This window comes from Electrophorus electricus, chromosome 8 (genome assembly GCF_013358815.1).
Source record: "Electrophorus electricus isolate fEleEle1 chromosome 8, fEleEle1.pri, whole genome shotgun sequence".
Classification (NCBI taxonomy): Eukaryota; Metazoa; Chordata; class Actinopteri; order Gymnotiformes; family Gymnotidae; genus Electrophorus; species Electrophorus electricus.
This window is the reverse complement of record NC_049542.1, coordinates 3213807-3235787: the sequence shown is the minus strand read 5'-3', so window position 1 is coordinate 3235787 and position 21981 is coordinate 3213807. Positions and strand designations below refer to the sequence as shown.

At 48.8% G+C, this 21981-nt stretch overlaps 2 protein-coding genes across 5 annotated transcripts in view; both read right to left on the bottom strand.

Annotated features, from left to right (window-relative positions):
- prkg3 (protein kinase cGMP-dependent 3) overlaps positions 1-11758 on the bottom strand; it is an 18771-nt gene extending 7013 nt beyond the window's left edge. For both annotated transcript variants that reach the window (XM_035529447.1, XM_035529446.1), the window contains exons 1-20: positions 11625-11758; positions 9224-9319; positions 8953-9006; positions 8309-8438; positions 7862-8028; positions 7594-7707; positions 7262-7367; positions 6916-6979; positions 6119-6196; positions 5154-5242; positions 4811-4876; positions 4631-4678; positions 4457-4495; positions 4238-4349; positions 4022-4158; positions 3842-3931; positions 3415-3556; positions 3166-3329; positions 2716-2832; positions 1566-1628 (exon numbers count right to left, since the gene is read on the bottom strand). In XM_035529447.1, the coding sequence (XP_035385340.1) occupies positions 1566-1628; positions 2716-2832; positions 3166-3329; positions 3415-3556; positions 3842-3931; positions 4022-4158; positions 4238-4349; positions 4457-4495; positions 4631-4678; positions 4811-4876; positions 5154-5242; positions 6119-6196; positions 6916-6979; positions 7262-7367; positions 7594-7707; positions 7862-8028; positions 8309-8438; positions 8953-9006; positions 9224-9311 (1868 nt within the window). In that variant the 5' untranslated portion in view covers positions 9312-9319; positions 11625-11758. The remainder of the gene's footprint in view (positions 1-1565; positions 1629-2715; positions 2833-3165; positions 3330-3414; positions 3557-3841; positions 3932-4021; positions 4159-4237; positions 4350-4456; positions 4496-4630; positions 4679-4810; positions 4877-5153; positions 5243-6118; positions 6197-6915; positions 6980-7261; positions 7368-7593; positions 7708-7861; positions 8029-8308; positions 8439-8952; positions 9007-9223; positions 9320-11624) is intronic.
- Positions 11759-13209: 1451 nt separating this feature from the next.
- LOC113568509 (protein ABHD1-like) lies at positions 13210-19992 on the bottom strand. 3 transcript variants are annotated; one of them, XM_026996715.2, is made up of 9 exons: positions 19388-19992; positions 18707-18867; positions 18397-18579; positions 18242-18287; positions 17483-17595; positions 16555-16728; positions 16352-16400; positions 15506-15671; positions 13210-15375 (listed from the first exon to the last, which is right to left on the bottom strand). In XM_026996715.2, the coding sequence occupies exons 1-9, from the start codon at positions 19505-19507 to the stop codon at positions 15170-15172; spliced, it is 1218 nt and encodes a 405-aa protein (XP_026852516.2). In that variant the 5' UTR covers positions 19508-19992; the 3' UTR covers positions 13210-15169. The 3 variants fall into 3 exon arrangements, with proteins under 3 accessions (XP_026852516.2, XP_035385326.1, XP_035385327.1); XM_035529433.1 differs by having other exon boundaries at positions 19851-19992; XM_035529434.1 differs by having other exon boundaries at positions 19921-19962.
- Between the last annotated feature and the right edge of the window lie 1989 nt (positions 19993-21981).

The following is a 21981-nucleotide window of genomic DNA, read 5'->3' as shown; positions in this document are numbered from 1 at the left end:
AATGTTTGAGATCATCAAACAAATTTAAATATTAGCCAAAGATAACACAAGTAAACACAATGCACTTTTTAAATCAAGGTCTTTATTACTAAGAGAAAAAATTATCCAGACCTACATGGCCCTGTGTGGAAAAGTGGTTGCCCCCTAAACCTAATAACTGGTTGGGCCACGCTTAGCAGCAACAACTGCAATCAAGCGTTTGCGATAACTGGCAATGAGTCTTTTACGGCGCTGCGGAGGAACTTTGGCCCACTCATCTTTGCAGAGTTGTTGTAATTCAGCCACTTTGGAGGGTTTTCGAGCACGAGCCGCCTTTTTAAGGCCATGCCACAGTATCTCAATTGGATTCAGGTCAGGACTTTGACTAGGCCATTCCAAAGTCTTCATTTTGTTTTTCTTAAGCTATTCAGAGGTGGACTTGCTGGTGCATTTTGGATCATTGTTCTGCTGCAGAACCCAGGTGCGCTTCATCTTGAGGTCACGAACAGATGGCCGAACATTGTCCTTCAGGATTTTTTGGTAGACGGCAGAATTCATGGTTTCATTTACCACAGCCGATCTTCCAGGTCCTGAAGCAGCAAAACAGCCCCAGACCATCACACTACCACCACCATATTTTACTGTTGGTATGATTTTCCTTTTCTGAAATGCTGTGTTACTTGTACGCCAGATGTAACGGGACGTACACCTTCCAAAAAGTTCAACTTTTGTCTCGTCAGTCCACAGAGTATTTTCCCAAAAGTCTTGGGGATCATCAAGATGTTTTCTGGCAAAACTGAGATGAGCCTTTATGTTCTTTTTGCTCAGCAGTAGTTTTTGTCTTAGAACACTGCCATGCGGGCCATTTTTGCCCTGTCTCTTTCTTATGGTGAAGTCATGAACGCTGACCTTCACTGAGGCAAGTGAGGCCTGCAGTTCTTTGGATGTTGTTGTGGGGTCTTTTGTGACCTCTTGGATGAGTCGTCGCTGCGCTCTTGGGGTCATTTTGGTCGGCCGGCCACTCCTGGGAAGGTTCACCACTGTTCCATGTTTTGGCCATTTGTGGATAATGGCTCTCACTGTGGTTCGCTGGAGTCCCAAAGCTTTAGAAACGGCTTTACAACCTTTTCCACACTGATGGAGCTCAATTACTTTGTGTCACATTTGTTCCTGAATTTCTTTGGATCGCAGCATGCTGTCTAGCTTTTGAGGATCTTTTGGTCTACTTCACTTTGTCAGGCAGGTCTTATTTAAGTGATTTCTTGATTGGGAACTAGTGTGGCAGTAATCAGGCTTGGGTGTGGCTAGAGAAATTGAACTCAGTTTTCCAAAGTTGTGATAAAGCACAGTTAATTTGTGTTTTAGCGGAGGGGGTTAGGTTTGGATTTTCTTTTCCCCTTAATAATAAAAACCTTCATTTAAAAACTGCATTGTGTTTACTTGTGTTATCTTTGTCTAATATTTAAATTTGTTTGATGAGCTGAAACATTTAAGATAAGATATCAGGAAGGAGCAAACACTTTTTTACACCACTGTAGGTAGGTAGACGGATAGATAGATCGATAACTAGATCATTCTACGCTGACCTGTGATTGCGGACATCCTTGATTCCGTTTTTGGTGTTTCCTAACCTCTGACCAGGACGTAGCCTGCAGAACAGAACACAGCACAGCTTCTTAGCTTCTCACGTCCATCATTTAAGCAAAGTGCCCTGTGCGCGTTGAGCAGCCCGTCTGAAACGTGCACACAGACCCTGGACGGAGAAGACTGTAAGAGAGATCAACTCTCAGTGTGTCCTTCTGACGCCAGGCCCCTTTATTCAGCTTGAAGCAGCGCTCTCTCTCTCTCTCTCTCTCTCTCTCTCTCTCTCTCTCTCTCTTTCTCTCTCTCTCTCTCTCTCTCTCTGTTTTTCTGTCTCGTCTGCTCGGAAGCACAATCCTCTCTTTCCATTGGAGCTGCATCTCTGTTTTCACACCAAACAAATGTCTCTTTTTAGGCAGAAAAGATGAGAAAACAATCTAGTAGGTTAAGGTTAGGATTAGGGCAAGGGTTAGGATTAGGTCAAGGGTTAGATTTAGGATTAGGGCAAGGGTTAGGATTAGGTCAAGGGTTAGATTTAGGATTAGGGCAAGGGTTAGGATTAGGTCAAGGGTTAGATTTAGGATTAGGGCAAGGGTTAGGATTAGGTCAAGGGTTAGATTTAGGATTAGGGCAAGGGTTAGATTTAGGATTAGGTCATGGGTTAGATTTAGGATTAGGGCAAGGGTTAGATTTAGGATTAGGGCAAGGGTTAGATTTAGGATTAGGGCAAGGGTTAGGATTAGGGCAAGGGTTAGGATTAGGTCAAGGGTTAGATTTAGGATTAGGTCATGGGTTAGATTTAGGATTAGGTCATGGGTTAGATTTAGGATTAGGGCAAGGGTTAGATTTAGGATTAGGGCAAGGGTTAGGATTAGGTCAAGGAATGGACGCAAGGGGTGCGTATCCCAGCAGGGTCTGACCACGCGGAAACGCAGCTTGCGACTGCGATGTCCACACGCCTGACAGGGCCGCGAGAAGTCGAAAGGCAAGACAGCCTTCCTGCGCCAGTAACGTCTGGGAAAGGAAGAAAACTCAAAAAGCAAAAACGTTGGTTCGTTCATGTCGGTACCTTCCCTAACTCCACATCACACATCCTTTTCACACACAACATAATGCAGTAATTTCCATCATCGTATAAACCCCTGGACCTCATACCTGCACAGCTTGCTGGCGAGAGACCGTGCTGCCTCTCCCATGTGAGGAGGGAACCTCATCACACCGTCCAGAATCTGGGAGTAGATCTTCTGTGGCTCCGAGCTCGAGAACGGTGGGCTTGAAGACAGGACGTGCACAGCGTCAGTGCGGAGCACACACACACACAGGAACCTGAACTCTGAACTGCCACTGAGAGACAGAGGGTGTATAATATATGTAAATTTATTTACTCCTATGCGACGAATAATTTTCCAATTAAAGTAGGTTTCTTCAGTGTCGTTTAGTAGTTGGCAGTCGGACGAAAATGGTGCATACAAACCGGTGCTTAGACCAATACTGCCATCCTGTGGCGACGTCCATAATTACAGCCGTCGCATCACTCAGGCGGCGGGAGTCGCGTGCACACTCTGTCGCCCAACGCCTCCCCCCCACAGCAGGGCTTTTGCCCACCTGCCCACCAGGAGCTCGTAGACCAGGACGCCCAGCGACCAGAAGTCCGCGGCAAAGTCGTGGCCCTGGTTCTGGATGATCTCGGGCGCCATGTACTCCGGGGTCCCGCAGAACGAATACGTCTTCTGTCCTCGCTTCAGCTCCTTGGCGAAACCGAAGTCCACCTGCAAGTGGCGAGACTGGGCGTGAGAGAGGGAGCCGCCACTCCGCGAAAGCCCGAGGGCGCGAGCATACGGAAGTGACACGCACTAGTTTGACGTAGCCTCTCGAGTCCAGCATGAGGTTCTCGGGCTTCAGGTCTCGGTACATGATGCTCTTCTTATGGAGGTAGACGAACGCCTCCACCACACACGCCACTACGAACACGGCTGTGTTCTCATCAAAACGACCTCTGTGACACGCACGCACAGACACGCAAGCACGAGCACACACAAACACGCATACACACTCATGCACGCGCACACACACGCAGGCATACATGTACACACACAGACACACAGAATAAAGCTTGAATCAGCAACATGACCGCTGAGTTACTTTCCTACACCAGCAAATGTACATCTGCACTAAGCCATAACTAATACAACAAATACAACGATTTAACACATTTCGATAATACATGTTAACATATTTAACACATTTAATAAATTTCTGTACTAAATTAGACGCATCTTACGCCTCCTTCAGCTTGGTCCAGATTTCTCCGCCGGAACAGAACTCCATTAGCATGTAGATGTAGCGTGTGTCTTTGAATGCAGCGTAGAGCCTGAGTGGGAGGGAGAGGGCCCAGACGGAGGTCAGGGGTTAAAAGGGCCAGAGGTCAGAGGTCAGTGGGTGGGGCCGGAGGTGAGCTGACCTGACGACGAAGTCGCTCCGGATCTCCTGAAGGATCCTCTTCTCGAACAGCATGTGCGCGCCCTGGCGCCTCTCCACAATCAGCTTCTTGCTCACTTTCTTCATGGCAAAGTATCTCCCGTGGTGCAGTGTGGTCACCTGCGACGCAAGCGAAAGGTCACGGGTTGCGGGTGACACACCTGCTGTCGGATCGCGTGCGGGGCGGGTCGTGCCGTACCAGTTCCACCCGTCCGAACCCCCCGAGGCCCAGTGTGACGGGGTCGCCCTGGTAACGGCCCTCCTGGTACAGGACGGGGATCAGATCCCGGAGCTTTATGATGGAGTCAGGCCTGCGGAGAGCAAGCCGGGGAAGAATGGACAGCGCGGCGATTCAGCTAACCGACCAATCGCATGACAGCGGCACAGCAAACCGACCAATGGAACGCGGCTGTCTTACCTCTCCTTCTCAGAAGTGCTGACAGTCTCCAGATCTGAACTGCAAAAGAACTTCACACTGATCAATGCAGATTAATACTGCAGGACTGACCAGAAAGAGTGAGTGTGTGTGTGTGTGTGTGTGTGTGTGTGTGTGTGTGTGTGTGTGTGTGTGTGTGTTGAAACCTCATCGTACTCATCATGTAACTCCAGGCTTTCTATAGGGATGGTCTCCTCAAACACCCTGCACAGAAAACAGAACGCAAAAATCCTTTATCCACATTTAATGTTTTTAACAGAAATGTATTAAAGGCAGACTGGATTCATATTTGTTGCCTTGGTGATTGGAGTGGGAGAGATACTCAGTGCCACTCACTCCTTGTCAATAGAGAAGCAGGTGACCGGGCCCACGGCAGTACAGGTGGCCGTCCTCAGGATCTCGCTGCAAACGCACCCACACCCGCACACGCGCACACACACACCCCCTTATTTCAAACCAGCCAGCAGTTCCGTTTCCAGGTCTTCTGACTTGCTCCATCCTAACTATTCAATCATCAATACCAATCAAAAAAAACATCACCGTGACGCCCGCGTTAAAGGCGACCACAGTGGCCGTGACACCCGCGTTAAAGGCGACCACAGTGGCCGTGACGCCCGCGTTAAAGGCGACCACAGTGGCCGTGACGCACGCGTTAAAGGTGCAGTGCTGCCGGTCTTACCGCATGAGGGCCAGCTCTCCGAAGTGTTGGCCTTCCCCCAGCTTACGGACCACCTTCTGCTGCCCGTTCACCTTCTTGGTAACCAAGACCTGAGGAAAGAAAAAAGTCAGTGTTAAAATGTGTCCCCCCCCTTAAGGATGATGTAAAATGTCCCCCCACCTCACCTCTCCTTTAAGGATGAGGTAAAATGTCCCCCCACCTCACCTCTCCTTTAAGGATGAGGTAAAATGTCCCCCCACCTCACCTCTCCTTTAAGGATGAGGTAAAATGTCCCCCCACCTCACCTCTCCTTTAAGGATGATGTAAAATGTCCCCCCACCTCACCTCTCCTTTAAGGATGAGGTAAAATGTCCCCCCACCTCACCTCTCCTTTAAGGATGAGGTAAAATGTCCCCCCACCTCACCTCTCCTTTAAGGATGATGTAAAATGTCCCCCCACCTCACCTCTCCTTTAAGGATGAGGTAAAATGTCCCCCCACCTCACCTCTCCTTTAAGGATGATGTAAAATGTCCCCCCACCTCACCTCTCCTTTAAGGATGAGGTAAAATGTCCCCCCACCTCACCTCTCCTTTAAGGATGATGTAAAATGTCCCCCCACCTCACCTCTCCTTTAAGGATGATGTAAAATGTCCCCCCACCTCCCCTCTCCTTTAAGGATGTTGTAAAATGTCCCCCCACCTCACCTCTCCTTTAAGGATGAGGTAAAATGTCCCCCCACCTCACCTCTCCTTTAAGGATGAGGTAAAATGTCCCCCCACCTCACCTCTCCTTTAAGGATGAGGTAAAATGTCCCCCCACCTCACCTCTCCTTTAAGGATGAGGTAAAATGTCCCCCCACCTCACCTCTCCTTTAAGGATGAGGTAAAATGTCCCCCCCACCTCACCTCTCCTTTAAGGATGAGGTAAAATGTCCCCCCACCTCACCTCTCCTTTAAGGATGAGGTAAAATGTCCCCCCACCTCACCTCTCCTTTAAGGATGATGTAAAATGTGTCCCCCTCAGCACCTTCTCGCACGATGACTTCATTGTCCTGAAATTTCACCTATAATTGGAGTAAAATTATGAGACTAAACCGGCTTTACCTCACTGTCCTCTCACTGTACAGTCATCTCACTTCACTGTATTGTCACTGTCCTCTCACTGTACTGTCACTGTCCTCTCACTGTACAGTCATCTCACTGCACTGTATTGTCACTGTCCTCTCACTGTATTGTCACTGTCCTCTCACTGTACAGTCATCTCACTGCACTGTATTGTCACTGTCCTCTCACTGTACTGTCACTGTCCTCTCACTGTACAGTCATCTCACTTCACTGTATTGTCACTGTCCTCTCACTGTACTGTCACTGTCCTCTCACTGTACAGTCATCTCACTGCACTGTATTGTCACTGTCCTCTCACTGTACTGTCACTGTCCTCTCACTGTACAGTCATCTCACTGCACTGTATTGTCACTGTCCTCTCACTGTATTGTCACTGTCCTCTCACTGTACAGTCATCTCACTGCACTGTATTGTCACTGTCCTCTCACTGTATTGTCATGGTCCTCTCACTGCACTGTTTCGGTAAAACCCGGCAATCAGTACCTGGCATCACAAGATCAGGCAGGTGAACAAATGAGCATGTTTCTTTACTGGCAGCGTAAACGTGGGATTTTGCAACGGCAGGCCACAGAAAAGCACATTTGTGGCGTACAAACGGCCGAAGACTTTGTTTGCTTGGTCATCTTTGTTGACCGTGGCGCGTGGTCACGTCACGCACCTCCTCCATGGAGTCGATGATATTGGAGAGCTGCTCGTCGTTCAGGCTCTTCAAGGTCCGCGCGCTGAGGACAGAGAGAGGTCAGGGGTCAGAGCGCTCGCGCTGAGCGCCGTTACCCTCTTGCGTCCGGACGTTCCGGCTCCCGGAGGCGCTCCCTCGGACCAGGGTGGCGGCTAATGCAGACGTGAACATTTTTTTGCTCCTACGCTCACTGGCAGGACCTGGCCCGTATGTACTAGGGTTCGGTGTCGACAAACATGGCCGTTCCGACCGCTTCCTTCAGTAACGTTTACGGACGACTGTAGCAGCTTAAAAAGAAAGCAAGTAAGGAAAATAAAGTTCTCACGTCTTCAAGAAGCTCATCAGCTGCTCTCGCTTTTTCTTGGACTTGCTGGCCATGATACTCCTGTACGTCTGTCTCTCGATGCACCACAGCCTGACGGGCGTGACCGCTGGCAACCACAGACACAACACGGCAGACAGACGGCCGTTGTTTCAGATATGTGCACGCGCGAGGACGGCTCGTCCGCGTTGGCTAGAGCGCGGAGCCGCTCGCGCGACAGTTTGCTGCGTTTCCGCCGCGATTACAGTTTTTTCCCTCCAGGCTGTAGATCATGGGGCGTGCATGCAGAGGAGAGGGTCAAAGGTCGGCATCTTCGTGCCGTGCTTGGGACTGACCTTTGACCGAGGCCGTGCGCTTGCAGTTGTACAGGATTGCCAGCTCCCCAAAAACGTCTCCAGGGGTCAAAGTTCGCAGGTGCCGCCCAGCTTGAGTAACCTGGAGTTCACCCGCTGGACGGAAAGGGTGTGTTCCCTCAATCAGCATATAGTGTGTACACTCACACACACACACACACACACACACACACACACACACACACACACGCTACACAAACACACACAGAGCACAAAAACACACGTGCACACCACAGACGCGCACACGCACCCGCCACGATGTACAGGCTGTCTCCCTCCATGCCCTCCTTGATGACCTCGTCGCCGGGGCAACAGTCCGAGGAGGCGAGCGCCTCCACCACCATGCTGATCTGCTCATCGTCCAGGCGGCTCAGGAAGTCGTTTCTGCCCGTGGCCTTTAGGATCTGGGCTCGTTCGCTGCATCGCACCAACACACCAACAAGCCATGACAAACGGATCACTAAATCGATTGATCGACTTTTCGCACTGCGCCGAAGACGCGGGCAGTTACCGTCACGGAGCGAAGAAGATCTCTATTCTCTGCATAATATGATAAAAGCCAGCCTTGTTTTGTTTGGACGTGAAACATTATGCCCATATTTCACCACCCAGCTGCTAAGAACCACTCCACCACGCTGAACTATTGAGTAACCCCCTCCCCCTGTGCGTTAGTACTGGGGCATTAACAGACGTTAACCTGGCGGTCTTTTTGACCCTGGAGGCCGGGAAGTGGGGCTCCTCTGGGATTGGCTCTGGAGCCATGACTGCTGCCCTGCTCTGGCGCACCTCATGTATGCCGATATCGTGGTCCCTCAGAGATGAAGCATCTGAAAACACACACACACACACACCTTGTCAGGACCTGTGGTCAGTTATACAACACATACAGAATGTCCCCTATATGGTATTCCCAATAGGAATTTATATAGGTTTATATAAACTTGTAAGGAATATTTATTCTGCCAAAGTAGGTTATCCTTGTTTTTCTCAGGTGCTCCTAACTAGTCGAGACGCACACACACAAAAACAGCTTTATTTACGTTGCCGTTTAGCTGACAATTTCGCCAGTGACAGACTCCCTGGGGACACCAGATCTGAGTGAACCCATAAACCCTTGAACCCGAGCCAGGATCACACGTAATCCTGCAAGGGATTTCGTCCCCAGTTCCCAGGAATTTCTGCTAAAATTCCAAGTCACAGCACTGACCTGCCTTATCAGAGATAAAGAAACCACGGGGGGAAAGGCCTCATACATTAACTAGCAACCCACTCCACATTCCAAGAAGAGGACGCTCATTTCCAGCTCTCTCACACACACACACACACACACACACAGTTCACCCAGACGTGTCTGAAGCTCGTCCAAGAGTCTGTCCTTCGCTATCAGCCTCTTCTCTGGAAACAGATCAGAATGAGAGAAAGCTTATCAGTGCATCATCCACACACACCCCAGCCCATAAAGCCTTCTCGCTCGCGGCAGAGGAGCTCAACACAATCGCTGGCGTGCTCCTTTGCGTAAGGTTAGGGTTAGCCGCACGGCGTCGGAGGGTTTTTTTTGGGGGGGGGGGGGGGGGTCGTTTTTTTTTTTTTTTTTTGAGGTGCGCATGCTCACCCAAGTCGCGGTTGTGGTTCTGCAGCTCTTGGTTGATCTGACACTGTTTCTCCAGCTTCTGACGGAGCTCCTTCAGTTTGACCTCCATGGCTTACCCTGCGCACGCACACACACACACAAACACACACAAACAGACACACAGGGTCGGTGAAAGCCTGTAAACGCGGCGGGACGTTCGCGAGGAAATGACACGGTACATCCAGCTACACATCCACACAAATGTGATGCAACAAAACTTTGTTGTTTTTTTTTAAAAAGCATAAAAATTCAAAACCCACCACCGAGCAGTACCGAACTACGCCATTAACCCAAGGACACAACCAGCATCCTTGAACAGCAGAAGAAAAAAACAGCACATCAATTATGCATACTCCGAAACAACAGGGGGCGCTGCAAACATCGATCTTGCCCCCCCGCACGATAAAAGCAGCTGTGGGACAAATTCTGAGTCGGCTTTACATAAAAGCCTCAAATCTTAACCTTAGATGTCCAATGCGTCCCGACGTCCAGTATCTGATGGCAGACGGGAACGCGTAGGGCTTTGGGGGCGGGTCCGGCATTACCTTTACCCAGTAATGCTCGGATATTCAGATATCTGTAACAATGTGCGCAGGGCTAGCCAAGGCTCCGCCCCCCCAGGCGTGTGAGGTACCGGTTACAGTGTACGGACAACCCACGGTGCCTTAACATGTGCGTTCTGATGTAGAAAGAGCTCAGCAGATGATTGATTGATTGATTGACTGAATGATTGATTTAGCGTCCTGTATGTTTGTCTGTGATGTACGGTTTAGTGACATCAGAAGGTAAAAAAATCTAAGAAGAAGTTTTTCAATTCAGTTTAGTTTATAGAGACTTAATAAACCTAATAAATAAATCATACAGACACACGCACACACACACACACAGGTGAGCACTGGCTATGCTCTACATAGATTTCATAACTATATAATCATCAGATAAAATGCTCTGTTACCAAGGTAACACACTGGTAATCTTATTTGTCTTCTCCATCTGCAGGACATTAAAGGTCCGTCGATTAGACGGTCGTGTAATCACAGAACCCTCTGTTGAGCTCCACGGACTCCCGCTAATGGCCTCATACTGTAACCACACGTGGCCGAGCTGTGGAGCTCACGGGTGTGGAAGGCACTCAGCGCCATTCCAGCAAGGAGCCCGACAGCCAGACGGAAACGCAAGGAACCGCATTGGCGTCTTGGCGAACGCTCCAGCCGGTACGCGGACTCGAGAGGACACGGAACGTGCAGGGAGGGCGAAACGGAATCTCCGAGAAGCCGCCGGGCCGGTTCCGTGCTGACAGATGACTTCGGCAGGGACCTCCACCCCGGCTTCCCCTGATGCACCCCCCCCATCCACGTCCGATGATGCGTTTACCTCGCTGGCCGCTGAGAAAAGGAGCGTGAGGCTCCTACCGCCCGGAGAGATGTTACTGACCGCAGCCTGGCGCCAGGGCACCAGCTTGGAATAAGACTAGGAAGCTTCGTGTGTGTTACGAGCGTTAGGCGAGGCCAGAGCTTGCTGTAAACGTTTGACTTGAAAAAAATCACTAGAACCTGAACAACCCCAGAGTGGGTGTGTATGAAGCGGACACTGGCCCGAGGGACCAGTAAGGGTTAATCAAGCACCGCTAACAGAACTCAGCGTACACACAGACTGCATAACTTAACGCAACCAGGAGCTCCGTGTGTCCAGGACTACATTAGTCCCACTGACTTTTTTGTGAAGTGTTCTAACCAGCATATCAGCAAAGTAACTGGAATGCCTGATTTTATATATATATATATATAAAATCATCAATCATCAATCAATATAATATTCATAATCATCAATAATTGATGATTATGGCAGACGAAAGTCCGCAGTCGAAGCCAACGCTTGCCAACTGCACACCTGGCGGCTGGCATGCTCCGCGTATTCTGTAACGGTGGGAGTCTGTGATCGGAGTTTTAGGACCCAGGTTAAACTTTAAGAAACAAATTGCCCTTGGTTTCAAGTTTTATGACTTCTGCTTTAGTCAGTCTTTTCAAAAAGCATGTTAAAGGCGTGTTAGCAACATGACACTTCCCCCCCGCTCCACACACACACACACACACACACACACACACACACACACACACAGCTTTCTGAAGGTCAAAGTTATCTCTCCCAAATGGTACAACTGCAACTTTTTTTTTTTTTTTTAAGTATTTGTTGAAACAATACCACACCATTAGGAATGTTCACGTCCAATAATAAACGATTTGGGTCTGGAATAAATACACGGTTCTTTTTATCCGTAAATCTTGCCACAGGATCGTATTTCAAGCACTTTCCTGCTCTGCCAAGCACCGCGGGCACCGGGAGATGAGGACGCTGCAGAGGCGGGGACGTCTCCGTAACTCACCTCGGCCGGGTGGGAGGCGTTTCCGCTGGGGTCTCTCACGCGGAGGCGGCGGGCAGGGGTCCCGGCGTCCGGAGCAGCGCCCGTCGGTCGCCGGGCGGATGAACGGCCGGAGCTGCGTGGACTGCGAGCCTGGATGCACCTGTGCGGGCCTGGCGGTCTGTTGGTCCCGCCCACCCACGCCCCCCCTTCGTGCTCATTCCGGCCCTGAGATCACCCTCTTCCTGCAATCGGGAGCAACCACTCCAGCGGATGACGACGGCATTCCGGCTTCTCCGATGTCGATCATTAACTTGCTCCTTCTGTACTCCCGACAGGTAGAGACAGTCGGAGAAAGAGAGAGAGAGGGAGAGAGAGCGAGCGAGCGAGAGGGAGAGAGAGAGAGAGAGAGAGAGAAAATGGGGCCCTTTCAGTGAGCTCCGTTATGCTTCCTTGCAACCTAAAATAGCCTGCGACTCCATATACAATATAGTAATATAACGTTATATGATTCAAAAAAGGCCAGTATTGATAAATCCCGCCCATCTTCTGGCACTACGGGACGTAACCCCGCTCACAGCCGGCAGAGAAATCGGCCGTTCAGTCTTACTCTGTCTCGCATATTCAGCAAAGGGCGCGCCTTTACAAAGAATCAATACCCACAGCACAAATTCTATGCATAGATCCTTTCCGAGCCCGAGACAGACACATCTGCATCAATAAACAGATATCGATGCCACTAAAAAAAAAAAGAAGTGAAAATGTAGGTAAAAATGTATGAGAAAAATTTTTGGGGTTTTTTTTATGTTAGAGAAGCACTTTTCGACTGAGAGATAAGTGTCCTGAACCCAAAGTTGCAGTTATAGCCTCCACAGCCACCCACGAAACCCAGGACCGTAGCATGTGTTGCGAGGTCGTCGTTCGCCCCAGGGTTAGCCTTCCGGGCCTGGGGACCCGCTGCACGGTCCGGAAGGCCCCCGGACGCCCAAGTGCTCTCGGCTCGAGACAGAAACGCTAGCAGCTGTGTAAGCACGGGTGTCCCTCACGGCTCTGGGGTAATCATTTACACCAGAGTCGAGCCGGCCGGTCACTGATCGGCTAAGCGCTGAGGGGTTTTAAAGGCGCCCAACGGCCTGGACGTCTACGACTGGTTGTGGCTTTCAACTGTGGGCGGTGAACTTTGAACTTGCCGCGAGAGAAACGTTTTTTTGGGTTTGCTTGTTCTTCATCGGCTTCCTGGAGGACATTTTTGGCTAAACTGGACAGCGGGGATGTCCGAGTCTGGCTGTGATTACCGGCACAAAGCACGACGGCTCTTGAGGTGGGACAAATTAAAGCCTTTGGTTTACACACAACTCACAAGTGCAAAGAAGCGTCACGGGCACCAGTGTGTGAAATCAAATCCTTTGCTAATGACCCAAGGAGGGGCGTGTAACAATCACTTCCACCAACGTCCTCGACTGTTTACCGAAGGTAACGTTCGGCAGGGGATTTTCAGGTCTGCGTGTGTGTGTGTGTGTGTGTGTGTGTGTGTGTGTGTGTGTGTGATCCTTCTGAACAGAAGCCCCACCCTTACCCTGAATAAGAGGAAGAGAACAGTGCACACCACTCTATTTTAAGCTTTTTATTGATGGTTTATGGTCAGCCTTCAGCTGTGGTCTCCACGGTGACACGCCGTGCAGCGTAGACGGGAAACTACGCTGACGTCCGAACAGCAGATCAGACATTAATCGGACGGCAACACCTTTACGTGGAAACCCGAGTTACTCCACTCTGACCAAGGTCAGCACAGTCACTACGGTCAACCCATAAAAACGTCAGAAGATTAAAAAGTACATAGAATTTCTACACCATTTCAAGTTATCAATATGTTATTTGTGTAGACAACAAATTTTGAATCAAGAGAGTATCAAGGCAGTGGTACATTTTCAGAAATTATAAAAAAAACAACCTAAACTGAAACAAAACAATTAATTTCAAAATACATTAGAAAAACAGTATATTAAAAAATTGTAAAAGAAAGATTTCTTAGTAAACGTGAATACTGGCCAGTAGGTGTGGGTTGTTGTTTTTTTTTTTTATCAATCCCTCTGTGCAATCCTGGAGCTGATCCCAAATCAGTATTTTCCTTGCACCTTTGCACACAAACCCTCAGGCCGATATGGCACAGCTGACCCAGGAACAGCTAATGGCTCAAATGTGCGTTTCGCTCTCTGTTCACACGTGGCTCACACTCATAACATGTAGATTCCTGGGCATGTCGTTTAGATCATACTGGAAATCCATTACGTTAAAACGGATTAAAACAGCCAGTAACGCTGGTAAAGTTCACTAAGGTACCGTCGACAAGGCGGATCGGGCAATTTCGATAAAAACGTTCATTCAAATAATCAAGAATGCATCTGCGTTTCTGCTGGTTTTACAGAAATTGTCTGTATCTTTTTGCAAGATCATTCGTACTTAATATCTTAATTACTTAATGTCCTCAATGCTCATGTTCAATATATTGGCAAATAGTAATAATAAAGTGCAATTATTTCAAAATATGAACTCCAGAAGCACTTAATCGAACAAATACCCCAATTTTCAAACATCGGTAGTTTAACTACACTGTGGAGGCTCTGGAAAATGTCCTCTTGGACCCTATGAAGTCTCATTTTTGAGATGTGTACATTCATTCATCGATCGTGCTTTTGAGGTCACAATATCTTGAAAAATAAAAGCTAGAAACAATAAAAGCTTGGCATTTCAAACCGACATCACTAAAAGGGAGAATTATTACGGATCAGTGAATACTGTTGTGCTTCCAAAGTGCAAACTGAGAAATTCTGATTTGTTGCCTTACGCACATGTAAACACACGTGATGGTGGTACATTTTATAAACCCCGCCTGTCCTCCCGTCACCATGACGACATGCAAACGATCTGATTGCAACCCCGCCTCTCCTCCCGTCACCATGACATGCGAACATTCTGATTGACAATCCATTTAACACAAGACAGATTACTCGAAATTTCATTCCACTTCATTGGACACAAATTCAGATCTCATACTCACACACACACACACACACACACACACACACACACACAGTCAAGTTTCTTCAAACATCTGAAAACATCTGAATATTTTTCACATAAAACAGGGACATGATTTACCATTGCCAATTCATAATAAATTGTGTTAAATCGACATTTTTATTACACTTATTAAATCAATGTCCTGAGTGTCTTATTAGCTAATGTAACTCTGAATAAATATTATTACCATTATTTTCATATCATTAGTTGTTCACAGGGAAATTTCACCTAAAATTTTAAACACTGTCATGTTTGTCTCGCGAGGCCGGCAGGCCAGCAGAGACACAGGATCAAAATCATTCCAGATTTAACCGCGCGTCCCCGCATATTACAGAGAAAATAATCGCAAAATTGTGAATATTTTTGGGTGAAACCTCCCTTGGTTGCAAATGAGTTTTTTCCCCTCCATTTCCTGCCTACCCGAATCTATTGCGCCGAGCTGAATGGTGATTGGTTAAAAACTGTTTGTTTAACGTATGGCGTCTCCATCACTCGGCGGTCTCGCCGCCGACACCGCACGCTGCCCTCAGGTCGGCCGAGTGCTCGAACGCAGCCCACACGAACTGGCCAAACAGGCGGTCCATGTAGCCGGCACCGGACGGGAACGGGCCCTCCAGGAAGCCGATGTGGCCTCCGTGAGACGTCACCAGCAGAGCCACGTTGGGCAGGCGCTGGGCTGCGGTTACTGGGAAAGCTGGAGAGAGAGAGAGCAGCCATGATGAGACTGAGAAAACATCCGACATCCGGCTCAGCGTGGACCAAAACAGTGTCGCAACGGAGAGAGATGTCTACGCTCCGCCCCCGACGAGGGTGGGCTGTCTCACCATGTTCCGGAGAGAAGGGGTCGTCCGCAGCGTTGAGGCAGAGCACGGGAACCGATGTGCGGGGCAGCTTGTAGCCCGGACTGGCGTCGCGGTAATAGTCGGAGCAGGATTTGTAGCCGAACAACACCGAGGTGAAGCGCTCGTCAAATTCACGGATGGTACGAGCCTGGGAGGGAGAGAGAGAGAGAGAGAGAGAGAGAAAAGGTGAGCTTAATATTTTGAGTCACCTCCAACAACCAAGGCCCGAGGAACCATTACACAGGCCATTGATATTTTTATTGGTTCCATTATTTACGCAAATAAACCTTGGACGCCGTCTTGTGTCCGAAGGGGTTCGGTTCTAACGCGCCAAATGCGGTTTGTGTATCAGTTCAATATCGTCTTTGACACGAGCATTATTTAAATCTGATTTATAACACTGACCTAGTGAAACACCACCCGTGACATAATGTGAAAGGTTTAAATAGCATACACACACTGTGAACGGTGAACGACGTGTAGAAGAGACCCACGCTCACCTGAATGCCGCTTCGTACGTCTCGTGTCCGCCGTACGCAACTCTGTGAAACTTGTTACCTTTGCCGGTGGTAATAAGTTTCAGCCAAATATTGAACTTTCGAAATGATCATCCTCTGATGAGCAACTAGTATTTTATTTTATGCCAGCAAGGTTGTGTGAAGCGTGCTCGATCTTGTGCCCACGAGGTTGTGTGAAGTGTGTTTTATCTTGCACCTCAACACTTAAGTGGCTGCCCCTCGTAAAAACTCACTGCTACAACCTCAACACTGACCCATGACCTTGAGGTGAACTCTTTATTTCAACCAGCGGGCCATCAGAACTGAATACCTTCAGCACGTAGTCCACGTCGATCGCGTTCTCCAGGATCTTTCTGTGTCTGAGGATGGACGGACACACACAGAAAAAGTCATGGAAAGTGATGATAAATGCAAATACACCATTAGAGAAACTCTAAATGATGGCAACAGTTACATCTACTGAAACAGATGCAGATTAATCCAGTTCTTCCGGTCCGAGTGGGCGGGACTAACCTCTTAACGGCACGGCACAGGTTGCTGGTGAGGTGGCGATTGAAAAGCAGTTTGTTGATTGGCTGCTCCAGGGAGGCGGAGGATTCAAACGAGTCCCAGCTCACCGACATGGTGAGTGCGGCAATGATCTTGGCGTCCCGCCCCTTATGAGCCAGGTAATTCAGCAACAGCATGCTGGAGGGCAGCAGAAGTCAACTCGTTAAATATGCTAATAAATATGCTAATTAAAGATGAGCCTTGAGCAACTGAGGGTTAAGGCTCTTGCTCAGGGGTCCCAACAGTGGCGACCTGGCAGTGGTGGGACTTGAATTGGCAACCTCCCCCGTAACCACCGAGCCGCCGCTGCCAAATGGCACCAGACCGAGCCAACGAAGCCGCATACGGCCGTCGCTAACGGCAACCGCGTCGCTCAAAGCGTGGCGCCCATCCCCACCATTAGCCAGAGAAAGGCAGGTTCCTCCATCGGCATGAGCCTCGGCCCAGGAAGAGAGAGAGAGCGCCCGGCAGTGGGAGCCCTCCCCCGCCAAACGCTTTGCTATGACTGCTGCTTCTAGAGGTCAGAGAGGTTTTCCTACTCTAATGCGCCTGATTATTCAGGTCTTTTAAATAGCTGCTTGTTAACAATGGCTGGCAACGCCATCACAGGCATAGGAATTTTTTTTCCCCCCAGTGCGGGTTCTTCCGGTTCCAGCCGGACAGACCCGGCTCGCAAAGGGCCTGACAGCTGACTGGCTGATCTGAACCGGACGCGTTGGACTGGGAGATCGCAAATGCAATGAACAAGGGTTGCCAGGGCAGCGCACGCTGCTGGATAACAAGTGAGCTGCTCGCTAGCGCCACCTGCTGGACAGAGCCACAAACGGTTGATTTTATAGAGCTTTAAAGAAAACAAAAACTTTTGCACGTAGTGGCACGGCGCGTGTCTCACCCCCCGAGAGACACCCCGGCTCCGAGAAGAGGCGCTTGCGGGAAGAGGCCTTTTACGTGGTTGACGACTGTCTCTACATCTGATGTGTTGGCAGCACAAAATGTAAGGGGAGTCTGAGAGAGAGAGAGAGAGAGAGAGAGAGAGAGAGAGAGAGAGAGAGAGAGAGAGAGAGAGAGAGAGAGAGAGAGAGAGAGAGAGAGAGAGAAAGAAAGAAAAGACCATTGGGCTTTTTTTTTTCTTGGACAAAGATGCAACAAGCCAAAAGATGTCGATATATTTATATAGCATGTATTGAATTACAAAACTTTAATAATTCAAAACATTTGTGTGATCACCTGAGTGGAACTGTACATGGCAGGACCTAGTGTGGGACATGGGAAGTGATGTGAAGTTACTTAACTTAAGAAAGGACCAACTTAATAAAAAGATACGTTTATTAAAGATGAAATATGCGTTATGTTTTATAGATATGCATGTACATGCTGTGCAGTTAAGTATTCAACTGGACACTTTGTAAGCATGCAGCCCAATCCAGAGTTATTAGATAGACCCCTTTTACCCACGAAAAGCTCCATTGCACCTGCCAAACTGAAGACTTTAAGACCAAATTTGGCAAAAAATGAAAAGAAACAGAACTAATCAGGCACTGCGCAGATCTGCAAGAACCTCAGGTACCTGAAGCTACGGTACAAGCACTTAAAAGGTGAAGGTAAGAAAGTAAAAATCGCGTAAACGTGCTCAGAACAAAACGTCTCTCACCAACAGCTCTTCTCCTCCAAAACCCCTGTTGTTCATCACCACACACCTGCAAACAATTTAAAAAAAAAAAAAGTTACAACGAGCGGTGAGCTACGCGGCCATTGACATCGGCGCGCGACACCCCGTGAGCCAGGCGCAAGCTCCGGCGGACGCACCTGTATCCGTGCCGCGAGGCCTGTTGGACCGCATGCAGGACGTACGTCTGCTGGCTGTTGCCCGTCAGCCCGGGCAGAATTAGCACGGTCGGGCGGGAGGAGCACTGTGGGTACCGCGCGCTGTCTGTGTTGTCGAACCAGTCCAGCGAGAGCTGACCCCCGTCTCCCGTCTGGATCAGCTCGCTGCCGGAGGGGAAGAGACGCGGCTTAAAACCCAAAACATTTCCTACAAGCGAAAGCGGGGTCCTCCTGAAACGTGACCCGGCGCCTCACGTGAGACAGAGAGACCGGCTGTGTCGGAACGGCGTACTTGCGGTAAGTGACCGCGGGGTTGGTCTTGAGGAGCACCCGCACGAGCGTCTGCATGCGACCACCCCAGCACCACGGCGTGGGCGAGAAGCGCTCCGCGACGACCGGGCAGTGTCTCTGCAGGAAGGCGCGGAAGCCGTCGGAGCACACCAGCGTGGGCACCTGGGGAGGGAGAGAGGGAGAGGGAGAGAGGGAGAGGGAGAGAGAGGGAGAGGGAGAGAGGGTGTGGGAGAGAGAGAGAGAGAGAGAGAGAGAGAGAGAGAGAGAGAGGGAGAGAGAGAGAGAGGGTGAGAGAGAGAGGGAGAGAGAGAGAGGGAGAGGGAGAGAGAGAGAGGGAGAGAGGGAGAGGGAGAGAGAGAGAGAGAGAGAGAGAGGGAGAGAGGGAGAGAGAGAGGGAGAGAGAGAGGGAGAGAGAGAGCCGTCGTCACTCCTGGTATTCAAGGAGCTGTTAGTATCTCGGCAAAGCCGTGAAATTACCACGCAGCCACTAAGCAAGCCAAGTTCGCCCGCGCCGCAAACAAACAAACAAGCTGCGTTTAAAAAAAAAGCCGAAAATAAGGAACCGAGCTGACGGCTCCCACAAAACCATCGCTTGCCAAGTGCTCCGATGACTGAATTACAACATGAATTAATTAATTTGATAAATTAATGAATCAATGAGTTAAAATCGCTCGACACTGACCTGCCCTTTGCTACGCCAGAGGCAGCAAAGCGACGCGGCGACCGCGGTGAAGACCAGCGCGGAGCGTCTAGAAATGTACCCCGCACAGACCTCCCACAGCTCGGCTTGAGACAGGAGCATGGCTACAGTCCCAGAGCCGTGTTTGTTTGTTTGTTTGTTTGTTTGTTTGTTTCCCTCTCAGGGACGGGAGCGCTAAGCTATGCTAGCTAGCGTTAGCCAACGCGAAGTCTGAATGAACTAATCCGCCTCAGATATGCTATCTGGTATATAAACTGAATAATGTCACTTTACGTCGCTAGATAACAAATTAAGAAATAAACCTACGTGCGGGGAAAATGGCTACAGACTAACAAAGTTGTCACTTAAACACAAACGACTACACGAAAACATTAGCTGGCTAGCTAACGTTAGCCCGCTATGTGTGGACGATGAAGAGGACCGACACAAATCTCCGTAAACGTGCCTTAAAACGATACATGTACTCAATATGATAACCTGCCACCGCCTCTCCGGTCCCTTTTGGAGCTGCTGACCTCGACGACTTGTTAGTCGGACAGAACTAAATGTACCGTCACACTCTCCATTTGAACTCAACGTCTGCTCGGAGCAGCCATAGCGCCCTCTCTGGGCCACAGAAATGTCCCTCAATTTTGTTGCATTTGTACAACAGTTTATCCAATTTTACCCCCCCGGTGTCTGATTCGTACAGTTGAGGCATTTAGCTACCACCCAGTGTGAAGTCGACAGTGTTGTGGTGATTTTATTAAAGCAAAACATTTACAGCATGTTGTGAATTCACCAAATGCTTGTTAGTGTGAATTCCCATAAAGGATGGCAGGGTATATGTATACACACACGCACACACACACACACACACGCACACACACACACACACACACACACACACACACACACACACACACACACACACACACACACACACGTTCCTTGCGTTTCCGTCTGGCTGTCGGGCTCCTTGCTGGAATGGGGCTGAGTGCCTTCCACACCCGTGAGCTCCACAGCCCGGCCACGTGTGGTTACAGTATGAGGCCATTAGCGGGAGTCCGTGGAGCTCAACAGAGGGTTCTGTGATTACACGACCGTCTAATCGACGGACCTTTAATGTCCTGGAGATGGAGAAGACAAATAAGATTACCAGTGTGTTACCTTGGTAACAGAGCATTTTATCTGATGATTATATAGTTATGAAATCTATGTAGAGCATAGCCAGTGCTCACCTGTGTGTGTGTGTGTGTGTGTGTCTGTATGATTTATTTATTAGGTTTATTAAGTCTCTATAAACTAAACTGAATTGAAAAAACTTTGTCTTCTTAGATTTTTTTACCTTCTGCTGTCACTAAACCGTACATCACAGACAAACATACAGGACACTAAATCAACCAATCAATCAATCAATCAATCAATCAATAATTAGTCTGCAGAACTCTGTGTACATTAGAGCACATATGTTAAGGCAGCGTGAGTTGGTACAGAGTAATTGTGGTGCATCACATGCCCGCGGGTTTGGGGAGTGGGAGCGAAGCTTTGTCAATGATGTGTCACATGTGAGAGTGATGCTGTGTAACGTGTTAGTACCATATTGTGTCATGTGTAAGAGTGATGCTGTGTCACGTGTTAGTACCATATTGTGTCACGTATAAGAGTGATGCTGTGTCACATGTTAGTACTATATTGTGTCACGTGTTAGTACCATATTGTGTCATGTGTAAGAGTGATGCTGTGTCACGTGTTAGTACCATATTGTGTCATGTGTAAGAGTGATGCTGTGTCACGTGTTAGTACCATATTGTGTCATGTGTAAGAGGGATGCTGTGTCATGTGTTAGTACCATGTTGTGTCACATGTAAGAGTGATGCTGTGTCATGTGTTAGTACCATATTGTGTCACATGTAAGAGTGATGCTGTGTCACGTGTTAGTACCATATTGTGTCACGTGTCAGAACTAAGCTTTTCACATGTCAGAGCTATGTTGTGTCACATGTAAGAGTGATGCTGTGTCATGTGTCAGGGTTATGCTATGTCACATGTTAGTACCATGTTGTGTCACGTGTCAGAACTTTGCTGTGTCACATGTCAGAGCTATGTTGTGTCAGAACTTTGCTGTGTCACATGTTGGAGCTATGCTATGTCGTGTCAGAACTATGCTTTTCGCGTGTCGGAGCTACACTATGTCACGTGTCAGAGCTATGCTTTTCACAGGTTAGAGCTATGTTGTGTCATTTGTCAGAACTTTTCTGTGTCACATATGTCAGAGCTATGTTCTGTCACGTGTAAGAGTGATGCTGTGTCACATGTCAGAATTATGTGTCAAAAGTGACTAGCCACCCAAATGCACCCAAACACCAACTTAACATCCACAGATGCTCTATCACAGATGCAGTCGGGCGTGGTCATGTCTGTGATGGCCAACAGAAGGGCTATACAGTCTGGAATTCTGCGTTTCCAGACTGCTCCTGGAAAATCATCAACTAACAGAAGTCTGTGAAAGTCTGTGAGCTAATTTGCATAATGGAGTTCCTAATTAAGTAGTAACTAAACATTACACACGCGTGTGTGTGTGTGTGTGTGTGTGT